This window comes from Pinus tabuliformis, chromosome J (assembly GCF_031772625.1).
Source record: "Pinus tabuliformis cultivar Carrire ecotype Pingquan chromosome J, CPIR1, whole genome shotgun sequence".
Taxonomy (NCBI): Eukaryota; Viridiplantae; Streptophyta; class Pinopsida; order Pinales; family Pinaceae; genus Pinus; species Pinus tabuliformis.
Window position 1 is genome coordinate 627,752,563 of NC_142295.1, and position 23,269 is coordinate 627,775,831.

General features: G+C 38.5%; 1 protein-coding gene across 6 annotated transcripts in view; it reads left to right on the plus strand.

Annotated features, from left to right (window-relative positions):
* LOC149228512 (uncharacterized) overlaps nt 1–20,546 on the plus strand; it is a 44,490-nt gene extending 23,944 nt beyond the window's left edge. The window contains exons 2-4 of one of the 6 annotated variants that reach the window (XR_016247874.1): nt 20,102–20,142; nt 20,233–20,333; nt 20,458–20,546. Coding sequence is in view for 4 of the 6 variants with exons in the window: in XM_089378246.1 (XP_089234372.1) it covers nt 20,233–20,422 (190 nt within the window). In the remaining 2 variants the exon portion in view is untranslated. Of the gene's footprint in view, nt 1–20,101; nt 20,143–20,232 lie in introns of all 6 variants that reach the window. The other 5 variants (XR_016247875.1, XM_089378248.1, XM_089378247.1 and 2 more) reach the window with 5 other exon arrangements.
* Nucleotides 20,547–23,269: the final 2,723 nt, after the last annotated feature.

The window sequence follows — 23,269 nt, forward strand, 5'->3', positions numbered from 1 at the left end:
AGGGTACAATCACTCACTTAGAAGTCTCAAAGTAATTCAAGACACGATGGATGCCATATTTACTTTGGAAACTCAAATGGGAAAACTAGATTCAAATGGATGCTTAATCTATTTTAGTAATGTTAGTTTTTGGTATGTTCTATGCTTAGAGCAGTTTACTTATCTTTCTTATTATTATCCACAGATTAGCAATCACATGTACATAAGTAAAGTGCAGATAGAACATTAAACGATCAATAGAAAACAAGCCAAGACAAGAGACACAAGATGTGGCGGCTAGCCAGGGACAAACCCCAATATGGGGAAACCCTTTGATCAAATATTCTTTTATCTTCAATAATTCAGCAGAGAGAAATAGTACATAAATCTGATTTACATCAGCCGCTGCAAACCCTAGATCAGCGACATCAGCATCATCGGCTTCACCGGCATCATCGGCATCATCGACATTATCATCACCGGCATCACCGGCATCATCGGCATCATCGGCATTATCGTCATTGGCATCACCGGCATCATCGGCTTCACCGACATTATCAGCTTCACCGGCATCACCGGCATCATCTTAGGATCTCTCCTCCTAAAACCCAAAGACAAGTAGAGAGAGGAAGAGATCCAAGTGTGTGTAGAAATGACTTGAAGTCCTCTTCTATTTATACTAAAATGTAGAGGTTGAATAGACATGACATTTGGGTTTCTTGAGCCTACATAAGTTGTAGGTCGGCTTGATAATAATTCCATGATCAAAATAAATTCATATCTCCATGAATACTTATCAGAATCGGATGATCTTTAGATCAATCCTACACCTCTCAACGAGAGGAATCTAATAAAAATATTATCAGCCATGAATAAGATGACCCACCTGAAGTTTGGCCCTAGTTGCCAATTTTAACACTCCCTCTCGACTAGGGAGAACTTCATCTGCAATCTGTCTGTCGGTCGCTACTATTCATCCATCAAATGCACTGCCCTGTACCGCCTAACCCCTGCCCTACTCTGCTCTGTTCTGCTTTGTTCTGTTCTGCTTTGCGTTTGTCCGAGTTATGAAGAAGAAGAAATGATCAAGGATGTATCATACTGACTCAAAGTCAGTCTTAGAGTATGTACCACTAGTCCCAGACTAGTCTCAACCAACCTGAAGTCAGCATCATAGTGAGTACAACTCCTACCACTGGTCCTAGACCAGTATCATCCTCCACTGACTCAAAGTCAGCTCAGAGTGCGTACCACTGGTCCCAGAACAGTCTCAACCGACCCGAAGTCAGCGTCATAGTAGGTACCACTCCTACCACTGGTCCCAAACCAGTATCACAGTCTCAGAGAGTGTATCATTGGTCCCAGACCAGTCTCAACTGACTAGAAGTCAATGTCATAGTATGTACCACTCTCACTGGTCCCAGGCCAGTACTGCACTGACTAGAGGTCAGTCTCAGAGTATGTACCATTGGTCCCAGACCAGTCTCAACCGACCCGAAGTCAGCGTCATAGTAGGTACAACTCCTACCACTGGTCCCAGACTAGTATCGCAGTCTCAGAGAGTGTACCACTGGTCCCAGACCAGTCTCAACTGACCCGAAGTCAGCATCATAGTATGTACCACTCTCACTGGTCCTTGACCAGTACTGCACTGACCAGAGGTCAGTCTCAGAGTATGTACCACTGGTCCCAAACTAGTTTCAACCGACCCAAAGTCAGTGTCATAGTAGGTACAACTCCTACCACTGGTCCCAGACCAGTATCACAGTCTCAGAGAGTGTACCACTGGTCCCAGACCAATGTCAGAGTATGTACCATTGGTCCTAGACCAGTCTCAACCGACCCGAAGTCAGCGTCATAGTAGGTACAACCAGTGTTTTACAACTCGGCCGAGTTGAAACCGAAACGGCCGTTTCGGACCGAGTCACTAGCCAAAACATTGACCCGGCCAGCAACCCGGCTCGGCTGACCGAGTCAGCTATGACTCGGCCGAGTCATAGCTGACTCGGTCAACCCGGCCGGGTCCGTATTGACTCGGCCGAGTCATGAAAAGGACGGCTGGGCAGCGTTTTTTATAAAAAAAATTCATTTTTTTGCTGATATTTGGTAAAGTTAAGTAGGGTTTGTGGATTCCAAAGGGTAATGGTAGATTGTTAAATGCTTTTGGGGTCCATTTCCCCCTCCCAAACTCTATTTAAGACAGCCAAATGCTCTCATTTCACTCACAGCAGTCTTATGCATTTGAGTGAGAGTCTTCTTTGAGAGTTAGTGAGCAGTTCTTGAGCTTGTTTTGGAGCAATAGTGAGGAGTCTTGGAGGAGCATTGTAGCTGGAGTGAGGAGCTTCTTGGGCAGCCATTTGGAGCAGCATTGAGGAGCTGATTCTTGGAGCAAGCTTGAGGAGGCAGTTTGTGCCTGGAGGTATTTTTTTCCACCTCTATAAATCTGTTTTTACTTAGTAAATTTTAGGTGCATATCAAGATAGCTTAGAGAGTGTTTTTAGTCAAATAAATGAACATTGAATCAATTTTTTTTTTTTTTTTTTTTTCATTTTCAGATTGTTTTCCTAGTCAAAAAATGGCACCTAGAGCAAAAGATCCTGCTTGGGCATATGTTGAAATGGTTGATAGTGAGATGTGTTGCAAGTTTTGCCATAGGAAAATTAAGTCAGGTCCTGGGGGGATTCATAGGCTGAAACAACACTTGGCAGGGATTAAAGGCAATATTACTCCATGCCCCTCTGATCAAATTGGGGAGATTAGAAAGAATTTGTTGGAAAGCTTTGAAAAATTTAAAGAAGAAAAGACTAGGCAAAAAGAGATACAGGCTGAAATTGGGAGGAAGAGGGAGATACAAAGAATGATGGCTGCCAACCCCCACTATGAGTTTGAGGGTTCTTCCTCTATCCCTCAAACTGATGCATCAAACCCTTTCCGTTATGTTCCTCCCTCTTTTGCTTCTGTTCAAGATAAGGGAAAGGGTAGAATGAAGGGTGATGGGACTATCAAAAGTTTTTTCACTCACTCAGGCTCCTCTCCATCAGATGCACATGGTCCTGAAGTTAGTATTAGTAAAGGTCTTGCTCAGCCCACTTTAGATGACCATTGGAAGAAAGAATTGAGGGAGACTGCTTGTGACTACATAGCTAGATGGTGGTATGATGCTGATATCCCCTTTAATGCTGCTCGTTCACCATATTATGAGCCTATGTTTGAGGCCATACATGCTGCTGGAAAAGGCTTCAAAGGCCCTACTATGCAAGAGCTAAGGGGGTTTCGTTTGCAGAAAGAAATTAAATCAATTAATGAGTATTTGCAAGATTTCAAGGAATCATGGGCAAGAACAGGGTGTACCATCATGTCAGATGGATGGACTGATCAAAGAAACCGTACCATCATAAACTTTCTTGTCTTCTGCCCACAGGGAACCATGTTTTTAAAATCAGTTGATGCATCTGATAAGGTAAAAGATGGCCACTTGTTGTTTCAGCTATTGGATGAGGTTATTCAGGATGTGGGGGTGGCTAATGTTGTTCAAATCATCACAGAAAATGCCTCTAACTATGTTCTTGCTGGTAGACTGTTAGAGGAAAAACACAAGACCATCTTTTGGACCCCATGCGCTGCACATTGCATAGACCTCATGCTTGAGGATATTGGAAAATTAGATTGGGTCAGAAACACTGTATATAATGCCAAAAGCATAACAAAATTTATCTACAATCATACACTGGTTTTGAGTCTCATGAGGAAACACACTGGAGGCAAGGATATTATTAGGCCTGCCATCACTAGATTTGCTACACATTTTTTGACATTGCAATCTATGCTTTCCCAACATAGAAACTTGCAAAAGATGTTTTCCAGTGATGACTGGAATCAAAGCAGTTGGTCTAACAAACCAGAAGGCAGAGAATTGAAAAGGAAAGTCCATGATGAAACTTTTTGGAGAAAGGCAGCAGAGATTGTGAAGCTTGCTGAGCCACTAGTTAAGGTGTTGCGGTTGGTGGATGGGGAAAGGTTGGCTATGGGCTTCATTTATGAGGCTATGGATCAAGCAAAGGAGCAAATAAAGACAGCATACAAGGATAGAGTGGCAAAGTATGGGCCCATTTGGGCAATCATTGATGAAAGATGGAACAATCAACTCCATCGCCCTATACATGCAGCTGGGTATTTTTTGAACCCACGGTATCATTATAAAGCTAAGGAGTCAGGAGCTTTGAGGGGGGAGGTCAGAGATGGACTGGTTGATTGCATTGAGCGCATGGTCCCATCGGAGTCTGATCAGCTGCTGATACATCAGCAGGTCACATCCTTCTGCAATGCAACAGGTACCTTTGGGAAGAACCTAGCAAAGATTGCAAGAGAAGCAGATGAGCCAGGTAAACAAAAATTTCAATTTTCAATTTCTTAATGGTTTTACTTTTTTTATTAAAGTTTGTTAAATCATTTATAATTTGAAAGTTAGATATAATTTGTAATTTTGTTGAGCTTCAGCCTTCATCTAACTCATAATTCATTACACTCGTATGTTTTTTGCAGCACAATGGTGGGAGGCCTTTGGTGGCCAGTGCCCTGAATTGCAAAGGTTTGCAATTCGTATTTTGAGTCAAACTTGCAGTGCATCTGGGTGTGAGCGCAATTGGTCTGTCTTTGAGAGGATTCACACAAAGAAGAGAAACCGTTTGGAGCAAAAACGGTTGAATGATCTAGTTTTTGTCCAATACAACCTTCGGCTCAGACGGAACCAATTGCTGAACAAAAGACCTGATTCAGATCCCATTGTGTTGGAAGACATTGATCCAACATCAGATTGGGTAGTGGAGAGTCGTCTACCAGAGTTTGATCCTGATGAGGATCTTGAGATTGATCAACTTGATGTTGAACATCCACTGCAGCCTGTTTAGTTGAATGCAGATCCCGATCCACCAGCCTCAGTCTCACAGCCAGCTAGTAGGACTCCAGTTGTAGGTGCTTCGCCTTCCTCTGCTTAGCCACGACAGAAGCGCAGCCGCATTTGTACTCTATCTCAGCTTGCATCTGCTGCACAGCCTAGTGGTACTGGCACCACTTCTACAGTTGCAGTTGGAGACGATGATGATGATGAGGAGCCATGGGGCCCCTTGTCTGACTCTGATGATGATGATCCAGAGATTGGTCGAGATGATCTTGGCTCCTCTGGCAGTAGCTACTAGCCTCCTTGGTTATTTGTATTTTGTTTTGACTCTTGAGTCTTTGATCATGTATGACAGACTACAGTTGACTATGTATTTACTATTGCCATTGGGTACCACCGTACCATTTTGATATAATGGATTGGTTCATGAGCCTACTTTGATCATATGTTGTCTTCCATGTATATTATAATGTTGTGTGTTTGGAAACTTGAATGAAAATCTTTAAAATTATGTTTTTTTATAAAAAAAATAAATATTTAATGTATTTTTTACAACGACCGAGTCATTGATATCGAGCCGGCCGAGTCATTACCGAGTCGGAGTCCGAGTCGGAGTCGATCCTCGGCCGAGTCCGAGTCCGAGTCCGAGTTGTAAAACATTGGGTACAACTCCTACCACTAGTCCCAGACCAGTATCATTGATCCCAGATCAATGAAAGTCATCCTAGCATAGGGAGTACGGTAGATACAACGATGCGTCCATCGGTACTACTATGGTCCCTATCCTCATTTCCCTATTCATTGATCAAATGAGAGGTACTTCCCATGAGTCCCAGACTGCATGGGTAGGATGCCTTAATAGGAGAACTTAATCAATCCTGTCCTCACAGGAGAACTAATCATCCTGCTACAAAATCGCCATGGAGAACACATCATCCAGGCCTCACAGGAGAGCTAATCATCCTGCTACATAATCGTCATGGATAACACATCATCCAGACCTCACAGGAGAACTAATCATCTTGCTACACAATCGTCATGGAGAACACATCATCCAGACCTCACAGGAGAACTAATCATCCTGCTACACAGGAGAGCGAATCATCCTGTCCCACAAGAGAGCGAATCATCTTGTTCCACAAGAGAGCAAATCATCTTGTTCACAGTGCGCACCACCAGGGGAGGGTGAGTCACCCTGTGGTCATATGTTGCTCCAGTAAGAACCGCAAGCCCCCAGAGCTCCCAGAGCTCAATGTATGCAACATGCAGGACCCTTTTACAAGGGTCTCTCGATGACTCCAAGTCGTTTGGGAAAATCACAAATTTGATCTTTCCTTAGGGCTCTGACCTATACATCATCTCAGTGCGATGGAGCCTCCTTGCTCATCGACTTACCATATCCCAGATAAGGCAGTATCTGATGTCTATCTGCTGGAGCAATCATTGAATACGAGATTCCTCAATAATCGAATCCCACCTCTGGTTGTCACAAAGAATCACAGTGGTATTCATCATGTGTACTCACTGAAGAGTTTCCACAACCAGGCAACTTCATACGAGGTCATACTTGTAGTTATGTATCCGGTCTCGGCGGTACTTATAACAACCGATTTCTGCTTCCTGCTCATCCATGATATCGAAGCAAAATCCAAAGAGAACCAGCACTAGGAAGTGCTCTAGTGATCCTCCACAATGCCTGCCCAATTAGCATTCGAATAATCATGCAGTTTTCATATTTTCGGCAGTGTATCTCAATCCATGAGAGATTGTGCCCCGAAGATATCTCAGAGGATTCTTGGCATCAATCCAGTGAGGCTCAACCAAATATGAGCTCACCATGCTAACTACAAAACATATGTCTAGACGGAAGTTCACCAAGAACATCAACGTGATTGAGTTTATGAAACTCAGAGGCATTTCCCAAATCTGGTCCGACATCACTACCATATAACTTTTGAAAGTTAATATTCTTGAGGTAGTCACTCGCTTGCAGTTTATCATTCCACATTCGGAATCCAACTCCCTCTTACTTCTGCAAATGAGAGGGTTTGCACCTGTCAGAATAGGTCATCCTTATGAAGTTCCAGTATGAGAGGTCTATCATCCACAATCTTCGGGTAATGTTTTGGATCGGTATCACTCCTAGTGAATCTCAGCTTCATCAAACAACTATCAATCCTCTCATACTACGCCCGGGGTGTTTTGCTTCAAGTCATATAGGGCTTTCTTCCACCTGTATACATGAGATTCCCGTTCATGAATATCAAACTCCATGGGTTGTTCCAAACCTGTGGACCTGCTACATGAGGGGAATGGTCCCCTTGTAAGATTTTCCTTCGGTACATCTCAGACATGTACCTTCATGCTCTTTTTGAATTCAGGCATCCCTGTCACCATCTGACTCATAGACCTCTGGTGTTGTGTCAATGGACATGGTCCCCAGTGGACTTCCTACAACTTGATACAACCCTGAACTCAAAAAGATCTTTGAAAAAATCTATTTTCAAACACGTACCTTTCCATCGATGAGTGCCACCTTGTAACCTTTGACTTCCATTGCTGAAATGGACACCAGGTTCTTCTTGCGATTAGGTACATAAAATAGATTCTGTAAATGAATCGAGTTACCTTCATTCAATTAAAGGGTAACATTCCCTACGCCCTTAGATCTGAACTTCCCAATGAAGTGATCTTTAAGTAGGCCATCAGAAACTTCCGCTGCGCCATTCTAATAATATTCTCTGCTTCCACTTCACCCTCAGTGAATTTGAACCCTTGACCCTTTTGTCTTGTCCCAACTGTTGTCGGTGATTGCTCTTTCACTCTTGCTTGAGCATTGTCTTCACCTCAGCTCTGATACCATGTTAGTTTTTGGTATGTTCTATGCTTAGAGCAGTTTACTTATCTTTCTTATTATTATCCATAGATTAGCAATCACATGTACATAAGTGCAGATAGAACATTAAACGATCAACAGAAAACAAGCCAAGACAAGAGACACAAGATGTGGCGGCTAGCCAGGGACAAACCCCAATATGGGGAAACCCTTTGATCAAATCTTCTTTTATCTTCAATAATTCAGCAGAGAGAAATAGTACATAAATCTGATTTACATCAACAGCAGCAAACCCTAGATCAACGACATCAGCATCATCGGCTTCGCCGGCATCATAGGCATCATCGGCATCATCGGCTTCACCGGCCTCACCGGCATCATCGGCATCACCGGCATCATCGGCTTCACCGGCATCATCATCATCGGCATCACCAACATCATCATCATCGGCATCACCGGCATCATCATCATCGGCATCACTGGCATCATCTGCTTCACCGACATCATCGGTATCACCGGCATCATCGACTTCATTGGCATCATCGGCATCACCGACGTCATCGACTTCACTAGCATCATCTTAGGATCTCTCCTCCTACTAAAACCCAAAGACAAGTATCATCGACTTCACCGGTGTCATCGGCATCACCAACATCATCGGCTTCACCCGCATCATCGACTTCACCGGCATCATCTTAGGATCTCTCCTCCTACTAAAACCCAAAGACAAGTAGAGAGAGGAAGAGATCCAAGTGTGTGTAGAAATGACTTGAAGTCCTCTTCTATTTATACTAAAACATAGAGGTTGAATAGACATGACGTTTGGGCTTCTTGAGCCTACATAAGTTGTAGGTCGGCTTGATAATAATTCCATAATCAAAATAAATTCATATCTCCATGAATACTTATCGGAATCGGATGATCTTTAGATCAATCCTACACCTCTCGACGAGAGGAATCTAATAAAAATATTATCAGCCATGAATAAGATGACCCACATGAAGTTTGGCCCTAGTTGCCAATTTTAACAAGTAATCTCTGGTTAGAATGCTTTCATGATTCTCTATCCATCCTCCTCTTCTTGGCCAAAAAACCCTTTGAGAATGAAAATTCAAATGGATATAGGGGTGTTTGGGGTAATGGGAAGGCCAGTAGACATGACCTTTCACTTCCCATTCCTTTGCCTCTTCTTTTCTTTATTATTTTTCTTTTCATTTAATTCTCTTTTTTTCCCTCTTTCTTGTCTCATTCACTTTTACATTTATATTGTCTTTTACATAGTTCACTCACCTTCATTAATTGTCGAATTAACTTACAAGTACGGTTCTTACAACCATTTGTTGATTATGATAAGGGTTATGGTGTGAAATGTGAAAGGTCATTGGAGTCCAAGAGACCACTTGAAATATGAAACCAAGGGTCAATACTCTTTGTATAAATGCATATCATTGTGAATCAAATGTGTATCATGAGTTATCGTAATTCACCTATTTTTGTGTGTGTGTTGAACATGGTATCAGAGCAGGCGTACTCTTGCCTTGCCCATATCTGAGTCACTGGTTTTGTGGCCTCTTTGTGCTGTCAATTCTGCCATTTATGCTCACTATCAGAAGCATTTCCTCTGCTCACCAAACTTGCGTACAAAAACTCTGCGGTTTGCTTTTGATTCTCTGTCAGTTATGCTTTATCATGCTTACCAAAACCTGAGCATTCTCATTGTGTGCTTGTCCATAGGGATTCTAATGCTCCATTAATTTGTTCTCTGTCAGAAATTCGTTGCCTCTCCTCCGTGTACCTGTATGTTGGCAATGTTCACATGCGTCATTTATCTTCCCAAGGACAATCATTTATGCGTTGAATGTTGCCAATCCAACATGCCTATTGATCATACCTACAATCCCTAGCCTCTTTTCATGAGTAGAAACTATTTTTGCTATTTTGGTCAACCTTACAACATATTTTTGCATGGTATTTTAGCGATTTAGACTCTTGCATATGTGTTGCACCATTGTTCTATGTGTACATGCCTTTCTCTCTGCAACAAATACTCTATTCATTCTTTATATGGCCTATATCTCTTCGAGCTATCTAATGCGGTGAAAGATCTACGTTGAAACTCAATTATGAGTTACATTGTTCGCTTGGGAATACAAAAAAGTTGGTGCATTGAGATATATATATATATATATCTGTGTATGTATGTATGTATAAAAAACTTATATCCTCTACTCTCCTTGCATATTATAGCTGTCACTTGGGAGAAGGTTGACCCCTTGGTTCATTATTTGCATCGTATATTGATTCTCTATTGTGATATACTTTATTAATGCCATGTGACTTTTCTTTCTAAATAATTTTCTACCTTGTTGGTTGTTATTACACCCAAACATGACTTGACATTGGCTTGAAGCTCCTTTCTTGAAATGTTATTTTCTATTGACTAGTTGTGAATGCGTTGAATTCATGTCATATGCAGACTGCAGTATGCATTGTTGCATTATTTATTAAGGTCATTCCATTGAATATGCGTTGGTTTTGGTGAAGGAATCTAGCAACTTGGAATTGGTGTATATAACTCTCTGCGTTAAATCATTTTGAATGGCCGATATATGTTAAAAAAAATCGATATATGTTGAGAAACCCATTCTTAAAAGGCATATATATGATGCTTGGTTGGTAATGGTGCGTTGGTTGTATGCGTTGATATATTGACTGTTGCATGTTCGTGTTGTTGCGTTGGTCAAAGAAAGGTTGATATATATGTGTTGGAATTGTACTTGAATGCCATACCATAATACAGTGTTGCTTGCGTTACACTCATCCCTATCCACCAACGCATACCAAGTGTGCCCTTGGCCCCTATCGAGCCCGATATGCATTGAATGCTTTTATTGTGCGCTGCACTGTATACTGTGAAGGTTGTGACTGTGAATGCACATAAAAGATGCTCTACCATCGGTGAAAGACCAAACGACCCTACATCAAATCATTTTGTTGAAGAACTTGCATTGACTAAGGCATTGAAATATGTTGCTTTGATTTATATTTTGTTCGTTGGGCGAGTATCAATGTTGGTCTTGAAGACCGTGCACTGTTGTGTTATATGCTACAGTATGTACAATGGTATGCGATGAAGTGTTGACAACTAGGTTGTTTTTTAATTAATAAATATTGTGTTGTACATATAATCCATATCTGCATTGAATTTTTTTATGAGGGTTGTTGTGAGTTGAGCCACTACATACTGTTTGAAGGGGTGATGGGTCACATATTTTATTTAGTGCTGAATATATTGAAGGCTCCTTATTGAAAGCGTTGATTGAAAGGTCATGACTATATATATATATATATAATGAGTGTTGGGGAGCATTGAATTGAATATATATTGTATGTTGCTCTTTATTTATATGCACACTAGTCTTGAAGGTTGTCATATAGAAGGGAGTGATTGTTTTAGAAATTAAAAGCAATCTTTTGTTGAGGAGAGTTCAATTATTTGTATAACTTTCCTTAAGAACTATTGCACATTGATTGTTGATTGTAATATTGGTACACTTGTTATGGCTCTAATTGGTGAAGTATTAGAGTTTCTCAATACTCTGACATTCAACCCTATCGACAATATGCATAATAAAAGCTTGAATTTTTGCATCTTGAGTCACAGTTACAACGAGATGAGTTACAACACCCTAAGCATCCTTTTGAACTTGTTTTTGTTCATAACAATCCTCTCTTTGAGATTGAGACAAACTCCCATCAACTGCCAAAAACTAATCAAGTCATTGAAGGAGCAGATTTGCATGCAGATGCAGAAATTTAGCCTTCACTTCCCAAGCCCATCTTTAGACCTTAGGAAGAGCTTGTCAATAACAAGCACAAAACCAATATTGGATATGACAAGGATGTGTGATTTCATATTCCAGACTATTCAAAGCAAACCCAATTTTAAGTGTCATATTTCTTCAAGACAATTCATATTCACCTTGTCCCAGATCCTACTCCTTCACATCCACAACAATAGATTGTCAAATGCCAACATTGTGACAGAGTTGGCCATGCGAGAGATCATTGTTTTGATCTTCATCCGTGTGAGAATTGTGGTCAACACACTCATCATTCAAACAAATGCTTCAGAAACAAGCCTCGTGCAAGAACGAAGATTCATCTTGGATGGATCGTTTCTTGGCAATGGGCTTCAACAACCAAAAATATATTTCACTCATACCAAAGAATTTGTTCTCGAGTATTAAAAAGTCTTGCAGTTGAGTTTTCTTCATCTCCTCACCTTGTATTTGAAAATGGGGAATTGATGATCATCTACAAGCTTCAAAGATACATCAAACGACCCTGAGCCACAACTTGAACCTGTTGCTTGAGATTACAGCTAGAGACAATCATACCCAAATTTAGAGTTGTAGCCAGAGACAAAGCAATGCCCCATGAGCATGCCTTTTTTTGTGCCCATCCTTAAACCATCGCAGGTTGAGACCTCCCTTTTCAAGTTGAGGTTCTCCCTTTTTTTACAAGTTGAGACCTCTTTTTTCCAGGTTGATGGTCTCCCTTTTCAAAACATTAGGGACACTTCATATAGCATAAGACTAACAACTTCTTCCCAGATTTGGAATTGTTTCAGGAATTGCGCTAAGCGTTCCAAGTTGAGACCCCAATGGTCTCCCTTTTCAAAACAATAGGAAACACTTCCTCTAGTAGAAGACTTTAGCTTCTTGCCAGATTTGGAAGAGTTCCATGAATTTTACGAAGCGTTCCCATGTTGGTGGTCATCCTTAAACCATTGTCGATTGAGACATCGAGTTCTCACACCTATACCTCATTTCAGAGAGCACAATCAACCAATTGTTGCAATGCATTTTTTTCTTCCATATTTGTATTAGAGCTCTCTTCTTCGACTCATATATACCCATTCAGATTGGGGGGGATGTTGGACACCTAATCCACTAAGTGTTATGGTGTGGAATGTGAAATGTCATTGGAGTCCAAGATACCACTTAGAATATGAAACCAAGGGTCATTAGACATTATATAAATGCATATAATTGTGTATAAAATGTGTATCACGAGTTATCTTAATTCGCCTATTTTTGTGTGTGTGTTTAACACTATCTTAATTTTGAATCTATCAACAATTAATAAGGATTTAATCTTTTAGGTAATTTTTTTTTTTCAAAATTTTCACTGCAAAAAAATTTGCAATTCTTAAGATTTGATATCTCTTGAAAATTGATAAATCAAAATTTAAAATATATTAGACTATTTTAACCTTTGTGATGAGGATGAAACACGTTAGTTAGTTCGAAACGTTGACCAACAACTTTGAATGTGATTAATCCAAAAGACATTATCAAAATAAAAATTAGATAAGATAAGATAAGATAATTATATTTATGTCCAACTAATGACCACAAAGTAGGTCAAAGGGACTGTTGAGTACAATGATGTCCATACAAAGCGGGAGAACCAAACAATGTCCTAAAAAAAAGATACAATGCATGAAGTCAATCAACATCTGGCCTTGGCGGAGAAGATCCAGGAGCTAATAGGTCTGAGAATCAGACCCATCTCTCCTAACATCCGAGGCTGAATGAAGAACATTGAAGAAACTCAACAAACTCTGTTGGCCTGATGAAGAGCCGGTGGAAAGTGCAGACTGTAATGTCTCATAATAATAATAATAAATATAATATAATATTAAAATATAAGCAAATAAATAATAAACAATAAATAAAATATAATAATAGTAAATAGATAATAAATAATGAAGAAATATAATAATAACAAATAAATAAAATAGTAAATAACAATACTAGAGTTCTAAATAAGTATATATAAAAGTAAACTATACAATAGTAACAAAAAGTAAAATAAAATAAGAAAGAGTTAACTAATAGCACTATAAAAATAGTAAAAATAAGTAAATATATTGAAAAAGTAAAAATGAATAAAATAAGAAAAAATAAATTAAGAGAAAATTTAACTTAAATAAAACTTAAAATAAAAGTTGCATGTTGACACATGGAAATGTTTGGTCTATTTAATAGACGATGAGGAAGATGAGATATCATTCCATCATCCATTTTCTTGGGAGAAAAGTGTTGTGAGACAAAAGATTCTCTGGCAGTAGTATGTTGATTGAGGGCTCGGGGTGGCTAGTTGTAGAAAGATTATGTGCAACTGAGCCTACGATTGGGTGGAGAGTCGTCCCCAAAACTTTGTTACGGTTAGTAGGATTCAAATAACGTTCAACTCTGAAAATACAAGTAAGGAATATCATCGCTATAGGTAAGTTGCTTTTGCTCTTATTTCTTAAAAATTCTATGTTAATTAGTTGAAGAGAGGTGTGTTGATTGTAAATCACATAATTGATCTAATTAGTTGCATGTTTTAATTTCGGGGTTGTTACATATGGTATTAGAGCGGGTTTCAACTCTATGTGAACTCTAGAGAAAAATACATAGATTTATTCATAATTTTGTTTGTGGTGAAATAAGAGAGTCTCAATAAATCCTCATTTTTCTAGTAAAAATCTTTAAAAAAATTACAAGATTCATTTACATATAATGTGAAAATGCTCATGTTTTTTGGAAAACTCTCCATGGTTTTGTTCCTTAATGTATGGAAATTAAATGGCATGAAACCCACAAGAGTGGACGGAAACCAAAGAAGAAACCTTTAAATTAGAAATTCAATTAATCAAATTAAATTATAATTTGCCACCAAATTATATCACCAAGTGTTCAAATTAATCAAATAAATTTTTAATTAATATCCCAAAGACAACACTGAGACAACACTTATAACTGAATATCACTGGCAGTGAGTATAAGTAACTTCCATAATTATTTTTCTCTTAACTTCCGTTTGTTCTTTTTTGAACTGATTGTTAAAATTAGATAACTGCCCATGCCAACAAGCAAGTCGAATACCCACAAACCACTTAATATTCTCGTTTTACCAAAGATGTTGTATTGTTCTATGTAAAATCTATGAATTGAGCTTGTGGGTCACGCAAGAAACATGATTTGGTGTGAGTTTTAAAACATGCAAAAATTCAAGACATTTGTGTTGCATCTTTTTCAAGATTTAAGAATAGAGTAGTTGTTAATAACATGGAAAACAAGAATTTCTTGGATTGCCTTTGAAAATGGTCAATGTGCTCCTAGTTTACTTCCATTTGGAAATTCAATTATTTAATTGACTTTGTAAGCCATCCCTTGCGGACTACCCAATCTACAGTGATAACATCGATTTTTAATGAGGACTACCCAATCTACAGTGAGAGCTATGCTTGAGTTTGAGGCTGAGAGCTTTGGCACTTCAAAATTAAATTAAGTTGACGTAATATCATATATCTATCGACTATGTTGGAAGCCATAACCTTTAGCCTTAAATGCCCTGGTTATAGTTTTGAGTAAATATCTCTAGTCGGCCTATATACTCCCTTTCAATGTTGAAGGCGGAAAGTTGCATGATTCTGGAATCTCTTGTAACTCTTCTTGATCTGGATTTAAACAAGAACGCAACAAATTACAGATATGACCATAAATACAGAGATGCAACAGAAATAATACTTCATTTCATTGATGTAAAATACTGAAATATGCTTACAAACAAAAATTGAAATAAACTAGCTCGAGCGATGTTAGCTTATCTCTGGGAAGAGATGTGGCGGCTATATGCCTCTGAATTGTCTTAGAATGAGGCTCGAAGGCCTATTTATTGTTGAGAAACAATGGAAAACCCAAAACATCCAAAAACCTAACCCTAGGAGATGAAGCGCCAAACTATGGGCCCTGTTTTGGGTAAATTGGTACATCAACTTACTGGGGTCGTAACTTTGGCATACGATCTTCGTTTGACGCGCACAATACCTCATTAAAAAGATCTATCTGAGGACTACAACTTTTGAGCGAGAAACATAGGTCCATGGACATATTTTACTCCCAGTTTTCCCAAAAAACGTCGTTTAGGGCCTCAAAATGGCTCCGGAAGTTCAAAACCCAAAAAATACCAAAAATAGTAAATTGTGCTATAAATAAGGAAACTGAAAAACTGAAAGAAACAATGGTGGAGGTCCAAGTGGAGTAGGCGGGTGGCTACCAATATCCACCTGGATCATTCCTCCCCCCTTAGGAAGCAATGGTCCCCATTCTGTTGAGTTCCTCCATGAGATGAGGAAACTTCTGCTGAACTTGGTCCTTGGTGAACCACTTGCCCTGGTGAAGGAGTTGGCCTGATTTGACAACTCGATATCGTTCGATCCTTTACTGTCGGGTGTTCTTTCTCTGTGTGTCCATGATCCGATCAGTTGTGACCTGTTCCATGCAATCTGGATTTAACTATGTAGATGTGAGTTGTTCTGCAATGTCTGATGTGTCTAGCAATGGTGGGAAGTATGGTCGAAGGCGGTCCACATTGAACACTAGGTGCAGGCCAAGGAATGGGGGAATGCTAAGCTCAAATGCACTGTCTCCCACAACCTTGGTAATGGTGTAAGGACCATATTGGAGTGGTTTGAGTTTTCGATAGGCTCCGATAAGGCGTTCCTTTTGCAAATGCAACCAAAATTTGTCGCCCACTTGAAACTTGTGTGGCACCTGGTGTTGATCATGTCGCTGCTTGTACTTGGCATTTGATTTTTCTAGAATGTCGTGTACCTGCTGGCGGATATGTTGGATGTGCTCAACGAAGTTGTTTGCCTTATCAGTTTTGAACTGAACATGAGCCAAATCTGCTTGAGTAGTTGCAAATGGCATGGCCACATCAATGGGACATAGTGGCTAGAATCCCAAACCCACCTGAAAGGGGTTGTGGCCAGTGGAGCTGTGGAGAGCCCGACTATAGTTGTGCTGGACATAGGGGAGGCTCTCATCCCATGTGTGTGGATACTTTGAGTTGTACATGTGCAGAATGTGTACGATCATCCTGTTGATGACCTCTGTCTAGCCATCAGTTTGGGGATGGAAAGCTGTGGACTTAGTGAGCTTGGTGTCCAGAATTGACTAGAGACTGGACCAAAATGCACTGAGAAACCTGCTGTCCCGATCTGAGATGATAGATTGTGGGATCCCAAAGTGTACCCACACTTGTTCAAAGAAGAGTTTAGTAGTGGCTTCTGCTGTGATATTCTTCTTGCAGGTCGCCATAATGGCCATCTTCAAGAATCTGTCAAAGACCACAAAAACACAGTCATTGCCATGCTTAGTAGAAAGAGAATTTTGATAAGAGGTATTTAAGATATAATATAAATAATAAAATTATTAAAAACTTTTTATTTATAAATATTTATTAAAATATTTTAGAAGTTTTAATAAATATTATTATAGGTTGCATGACATGATTTATTTTGTTATTCCTAATTATCAAGATATGGTTTAGGTAATCTATGAATCATGATAATTGTTTTCTTAGAACAGGTTTTATATAATTTTATATATGTAGATATATTGACTCAAGTATACAAATGGAGATTGATATAAGTTCACTTTATGTTGATTTACATGATTACAAAGTTAAAAAAAAAATCCTTAAATTATATAAGCAAATTTAAATGTATGTTTGAAAATTATAATTATAATAAATAAAGGTATTGTATCATATTTTTATACACATAAAGAATAGGGGAAATTTAATAAAGTTGTTAGACTTGTTTGACATACAAGTAAATAATAGATATATAAGATTGTTATGGATTGGTATAATGAGATGAAAAAAAAAGAAAAAGGAAAAAAAATATTTTGAGTTGTATAGAGTAATATCATAATTTTTTTTGTTTTTTTTCTAGTTAAAGCATGGTTTGTCATTTTAATATAGAGAGAAATGCATGGATATATGTACTAGTGATTGCATGAATAGTTAAGGTTATGCAAAATCTCTAGTGAATTTGAGGTTATTGAGTTGTTATGTTGGCTTGTTCTAAGAATGTCACCTCTTGAAGAGGGAAAGAAGGATAATAAAGGGCTAATTATGGACATTAATGCAAGGTCATTAGATGTGAAATATTGTACCATCACTTAACTCAATTACCTAGCCTATGCAACTTAAGAAAGTAAAGATGACACTAACTATTTATACAAGATGTGGGAAACTTATAGGTGAATAAATTAAGAAAATAGAAGTGCAATTCCACATGAGTAGATGGAAAAAGAAAAGTAGTATTTTGTCAAGGGCTTTAAGAATGAAAGGAAAGTTCTAAGTTGATCCCTAAAGTTGGTGGCCATATTGAATAAAGTTATCTTATGCAAGAAGGGAAAATGGTGAACTTGCCAATTTTCTATTAATGATACTGCAATCCTCCTAACCATGACCAAATTGGAACGATGATGGTGAATAGCGAAAAAGTTATAGAAAAACACTCTAAGGGAATGAGTGGAAGTTTCATAAACAAGCATAAGAAATCAACAAGAAGTAATAAACTATCCTAGAATATAATGAAATATTTGCAGTTAATTATGAAGTGATTTAAAGGAGTAGTAGGAATTATGGTAACATTTGATTACAAAATCCATGAATGTTTCAGTATGGGAATAAAGAAGCTAAAAATAGAAATTGGGAAAATGCACTATTTTCATGGCAAGTCCAACATTAATAATAGTCGAGCATGGTGCTAATGTGAATAACAAAAATATGAATTTTAATAATGAAGTAGCTAATTACGCCGTAAGGTGTTTCCCTTTGAAATGAATTGCCCTAGCTGCCGCCGTGTCCTATTGTTGACCATGGATTTGTGGTGTTAGACGATTGAATGAATTGTGATCGTTGATCCAACACTGATCCAAAACTGAACGGTTAATGAGGAAGTGGGGCGGACGCACCGCCAGCGAGCCATTTGTTTCGCAGCTGACATGTGCTTGGCTCGCACTGCCAACAAGGGTTCTGCCTGGACTCGAGCTCTGAACCTTCGCCTCATGCGCAAAAAAAGACCATCACGATGATGAAGCAGAAGAAATCCTCCCTCATAACGCTGGCGAGAAAAATGAAATCGGCATCTTTCCATCGAAAATTTTGTAACTTCTTAGGTAGGAGCGGGAGCAACCGAGGCCTTGAAATGCGAAGTTAGAAGTCTTGAATTCCTGCAGCCATGGCAGAACAGGTATTCCAGCTCTATTCCTTCAAGGCTCTTTATGGTTTGTTTTATGTATTTTGGATTTTTTAGGGTTTCCGCGGAAGAACAAGCGAGTTTCTGGAGTGGAGAAGATTTTGGTTTATTGAGCTCTTTCAGATTCATGTCGTTTTATGGTAGCTGTTCTTTTTCTTACATTTGTTTGGCCCACAATATCCAGTTTTTATTAATGAAACCCTTCTTTTTCATCCTGTCTCTCTTCCTATGAAAAACGTGGGATTGGGGCTTAAGCTATTTGCAGTGGTTTTGTTTTGTATGACTCTAGCGTTGATCAAGGTGACATACATTGCAATTACTAGTTATTTCGCATTGAACTGCTGTCTGCCCTATTTAGAAAGTGATAAGGTTGCATTGTTTGTGGACAACATTCTGCATAGTCCCTCGTTCTGTCTATATGCAATAAGGCAAGGATCCAGGGCTTTAGTCGTTGGGGCATTCACTCGCTGAGATTCACTTGAAATAGGGCTAATGTAGGGATTTGTTTCGTTGGCAAAGTTTTGTATGGTGTTTGTTTTTGTGTGGAATGGTTCAACGCATTGATTAATGGCCCAGATTTGATAAGTGTTTACTGGTTAGACCCTCAGTAATCTGGGGTGTAGAATGGCCAAAAGCTATTTTTGGTCCCTTGTTAGTTTGGCTTGTAGGATTCGCGTTAGACTGTTTGGTCCTTATTTGGAAACTTTTGGAAATAACATAAATTAGTAGACAAAGTTTCCATGATGCCAACTTTATTAGGATCTTGTTAATAATAAAAACAAGATATTCCAATGTGTTGGTGCCTTGAGCTGGTCTTTTTTTCTCCAGTTGTCTTACGAACGGCCAGCTCAGGATTTGCCCAAGACTTTTAATTTTTTTAAACAATGGGGATTTGAGTTTAGACTTTAGTACTTTTATCAAACGGGGTTCTTGATTTTGTCATGGTTCTTTTGCGTGTTTGGAGTTGCAAGCTCATGTTAAAGCTGTTAATCTCAATGCAGGGTATGGGTATATATGTAATATTGGGATAGGCTCTCTGATCATCCATTCCATTATTCTATCGCTATGCTCAAATATTGGTAGATGGGTTTATTTATAAAAAAGCAGTTAACCATAACAAGCCCTTTTAATAGAAGCCAAACGCCTTTTTCCAATATTCTATGCCACTCTGAAGCTTGTATTTGTGGGTGAACAGTGAAAACGTTGTTGTTAGTATTGTCATTGTTATCAACTAATGGGACATCTCTGATACAAATTCCTTGTATTGTTCTCATAGACTGAGAGAGCTTTTCTAAAGCAACCAAAAGTCTTTCTCAGGTAATCATATTGCAGTATTATTTGATTTTATTTCATGTTTAGAATCTTTTGATTTGCTTCTCTTTTGATCCTTAATTTATATTGTTGCAGTTATAAGAAATCTGGGAAGGGGAAACGTCCTGGAAAAGGTGGCAACAGGTTTTGGAAGAATGTGGGTCTTGGCTTCAAGACCCCCAAAGAAGCTATTCAAGGTATGGTGATTAAATTCTGGGCAGATTTGATTATTGCGATATATTTTGTTTGTATATATTATTGTGCATTTAATTGTTGCTTCTATTAAATTATCCATTTGAATGCCAAAATGCTTCCTTGTAGCAAGGTTGCACGAGTAAGAAGACACACCAGGTATAGAAATGGTGTAGTTGTTATGAATTCCCAAAATATTGTTTGTTAGTATGGGGGTATGGTTGAATGAACTCATAATGGTTGAGATCATATCTGCTCTACTAACAACATATATTGGGAACTCGATGGGACAAGAATGCTTGATTGTGGCAACGAACATCTTGTGACTATCTTAGTGCTACCCATTACTTGGAGACATTTTAATTTCCTATGTGGGCATCAACCATCTTGGTGTTTCTCCCGAGAAGACTGAAGCTGCATGCCACCTGCATGCAAGGAAATTACCATGATTCCACCCATAAGACTGAAAATTATCACCGTCTGGAAAGCAGGGATCCTGGTGCCATTTGAAATGTCTTTGTGCTTGCCAATTTAAATGTAACTTACTTGATCCATGTGTATTGGACTCTGGAGAAAATTCTAACACTGCCTTTTAGTTGTTTCCCATAAATACATCTGGGGTTGAAATATATTTTGAGTCTTCATAGTTAAGACTGAAAATTGACTCCATCATGATAAAAACACAATTAAACCTGTAAACAAGAGTCCTTTATAACTTAGTATAGACTGGAACAGACTTCTCATGCCCAATACGTGCATCAATCACTTACCAGGCTCACACTATGCTGTAGATCTTCAACTATCAATCCATATGAATTAATTGAATGCAGAATCACATTTCTTTCTTATTGTTTACCAGAATATATAGTGTCTGTGAAGTCAGGGCTGTGTTTCAAAAATAGCTATATGATGAATCATCCAAATTGATACAATAAAAAGCCTTTTTTGTAGGATGTTTTGAATTCTTTGAACACACGTTCTGTAGGTCTCTGTAGCTGAAGAGCCCCTGTTTAGTAAGAATATTAGTGGTAAAAGTAGCATGCCAGGTATGGAAGTTCTTTTTGAGTACCAAATTCTAATAGCATAAGTAATGATGCAACAGTCTTGTCTAAAGCTTTTACAATATATCTTGTGTTCTAAGACACCTTTTGAGCATTTTCAAAGAAGATAGGAACTCTCTTCATCATAGGTTTGCAGGACTATTTTTTTCTGACTTCATTTTCTTTTATGTTTCCTTCTCTGCTTGTTGCTTAGATTTTGATGTTTCTCGTACATATTTTGGAACAACTTGTATTCCTTATTATTCAGCAACATAGGGGATCGTCAAACCAAGCACATCAGTCTTCTCTGTTACACGGGACTTGAGAGGTGGGAAATACCTTTATCATAATTCTTTGTTTTCTGTTAAGATATTTTAATATGAGGTGAGCAATTCTTAGAATAACCTTGTTCCATCTTAATTTCATGGTACTTATGGTATTGCTCACATGAGGCGAAGTACTGAAAGATGAGAGGCCAATTTTTCAAATGAGGAACGATGGTTTCGCCCCTAATTCATCATGCTTTTGATCCATAAGTGAGTGGCTATAAACCTTAAATCTGCATTGACTGATATAGATACCCAGTAACATGTTGAAGAGATTTAAATCTTATAACTTATACAGCTAAAAACAAAGAATTTGCCACCACCTGTAGCTTCTCTGCATCATAAGGAATATGGGCTTCAGGTAGTTGTTATTGGACAGTTCAGTCCATTAATACAATGAGGTCCAAACATAATAACAGGTCTATCTTCTTGAAGATTCAAGACATCTTGATTTGAAGTTAGTTGTGATGGACTTATAAATTTTACTATTTTCTTTATAGTCTGGTTGTTTGGCAAGCTTAGTCAAAGGCATGGGAATTTTTACCTTCTCCAATTCCTTTTCAAGGTTGCAAGCAGGACTATTTTTTTCTGACTTCATTTTCTTTTATGTTTCATTCTCTGCTTGTTGCTTAGATTTTGATGTTTCTCCTACATATTTTGGAAAAACCTGTAATGGTTCTTTACCTTTATCATTCACTTTTATAGTCTGGTCCTAAATGCTCTGAACTGTCAAATTCAAAAGTGGCTCAGTTTCCAAATTCCAAACCTGACTGCAATTAACCTAACCATGTTAGACTCTGCTGGACATGAGCAGGGCATTTACTGTACACTCTTTCAATGCCCACCTTGAGTTCAGTGCGCACTGCGCAGAGTGGTGTGATGTTATTTAGTTGTGATGGACTTATAAATTTTACTATTTTCATTATACTCTGGTTGTTTGGCAAGCTTAGCGAAAGGCATGCGGATTTTTACCTTCTCCAATTCCTTTTCAGGGCTGCAAGCAGGACTATTTTTTTCTGACTTCATTTTCTTTTATGTTTCCTTCTCTGCTTGTTGCTTAGATTTTGATGCTTCTCGTACATATTTTGGAACAACCTGTATTCCTTATTATTCAGCAACATAGAGGATCGTCATCAGATTATAGGGAAAAAGCAGATAGAATATATTTCAATTTGCTTTTGGGTTTTAGCCAGCAAAGCTCACGGTTAATTCAGTTGATCTTGGAGTGGTGTTTATAAACTTCATCTATGTATTGGATTGATACAAATACCCACTAACATGTAGAATAGACTTGAATCCTGTTTTTTACATCCAACAGCTAAGAGTTTACTAATTCATCATGCTTTTGATCCATAAGTGAGTGGCTATAAACCTCAACTCTGTATTGACTGATATAGATACCTAGTAACATGTTGAAGAGATTAAATCTTATAACTTGTACAGCTAAAAACAAAGAATTTGCCACCACCTGTAGCTTCTCTGCGTCATAAGGAATATGGGCTTCAGGTAGTTTTTATTGGACGGTTCAGTCCATTAATACAATGAGGTCCAAACATAATAACAGGTCTATCTTCT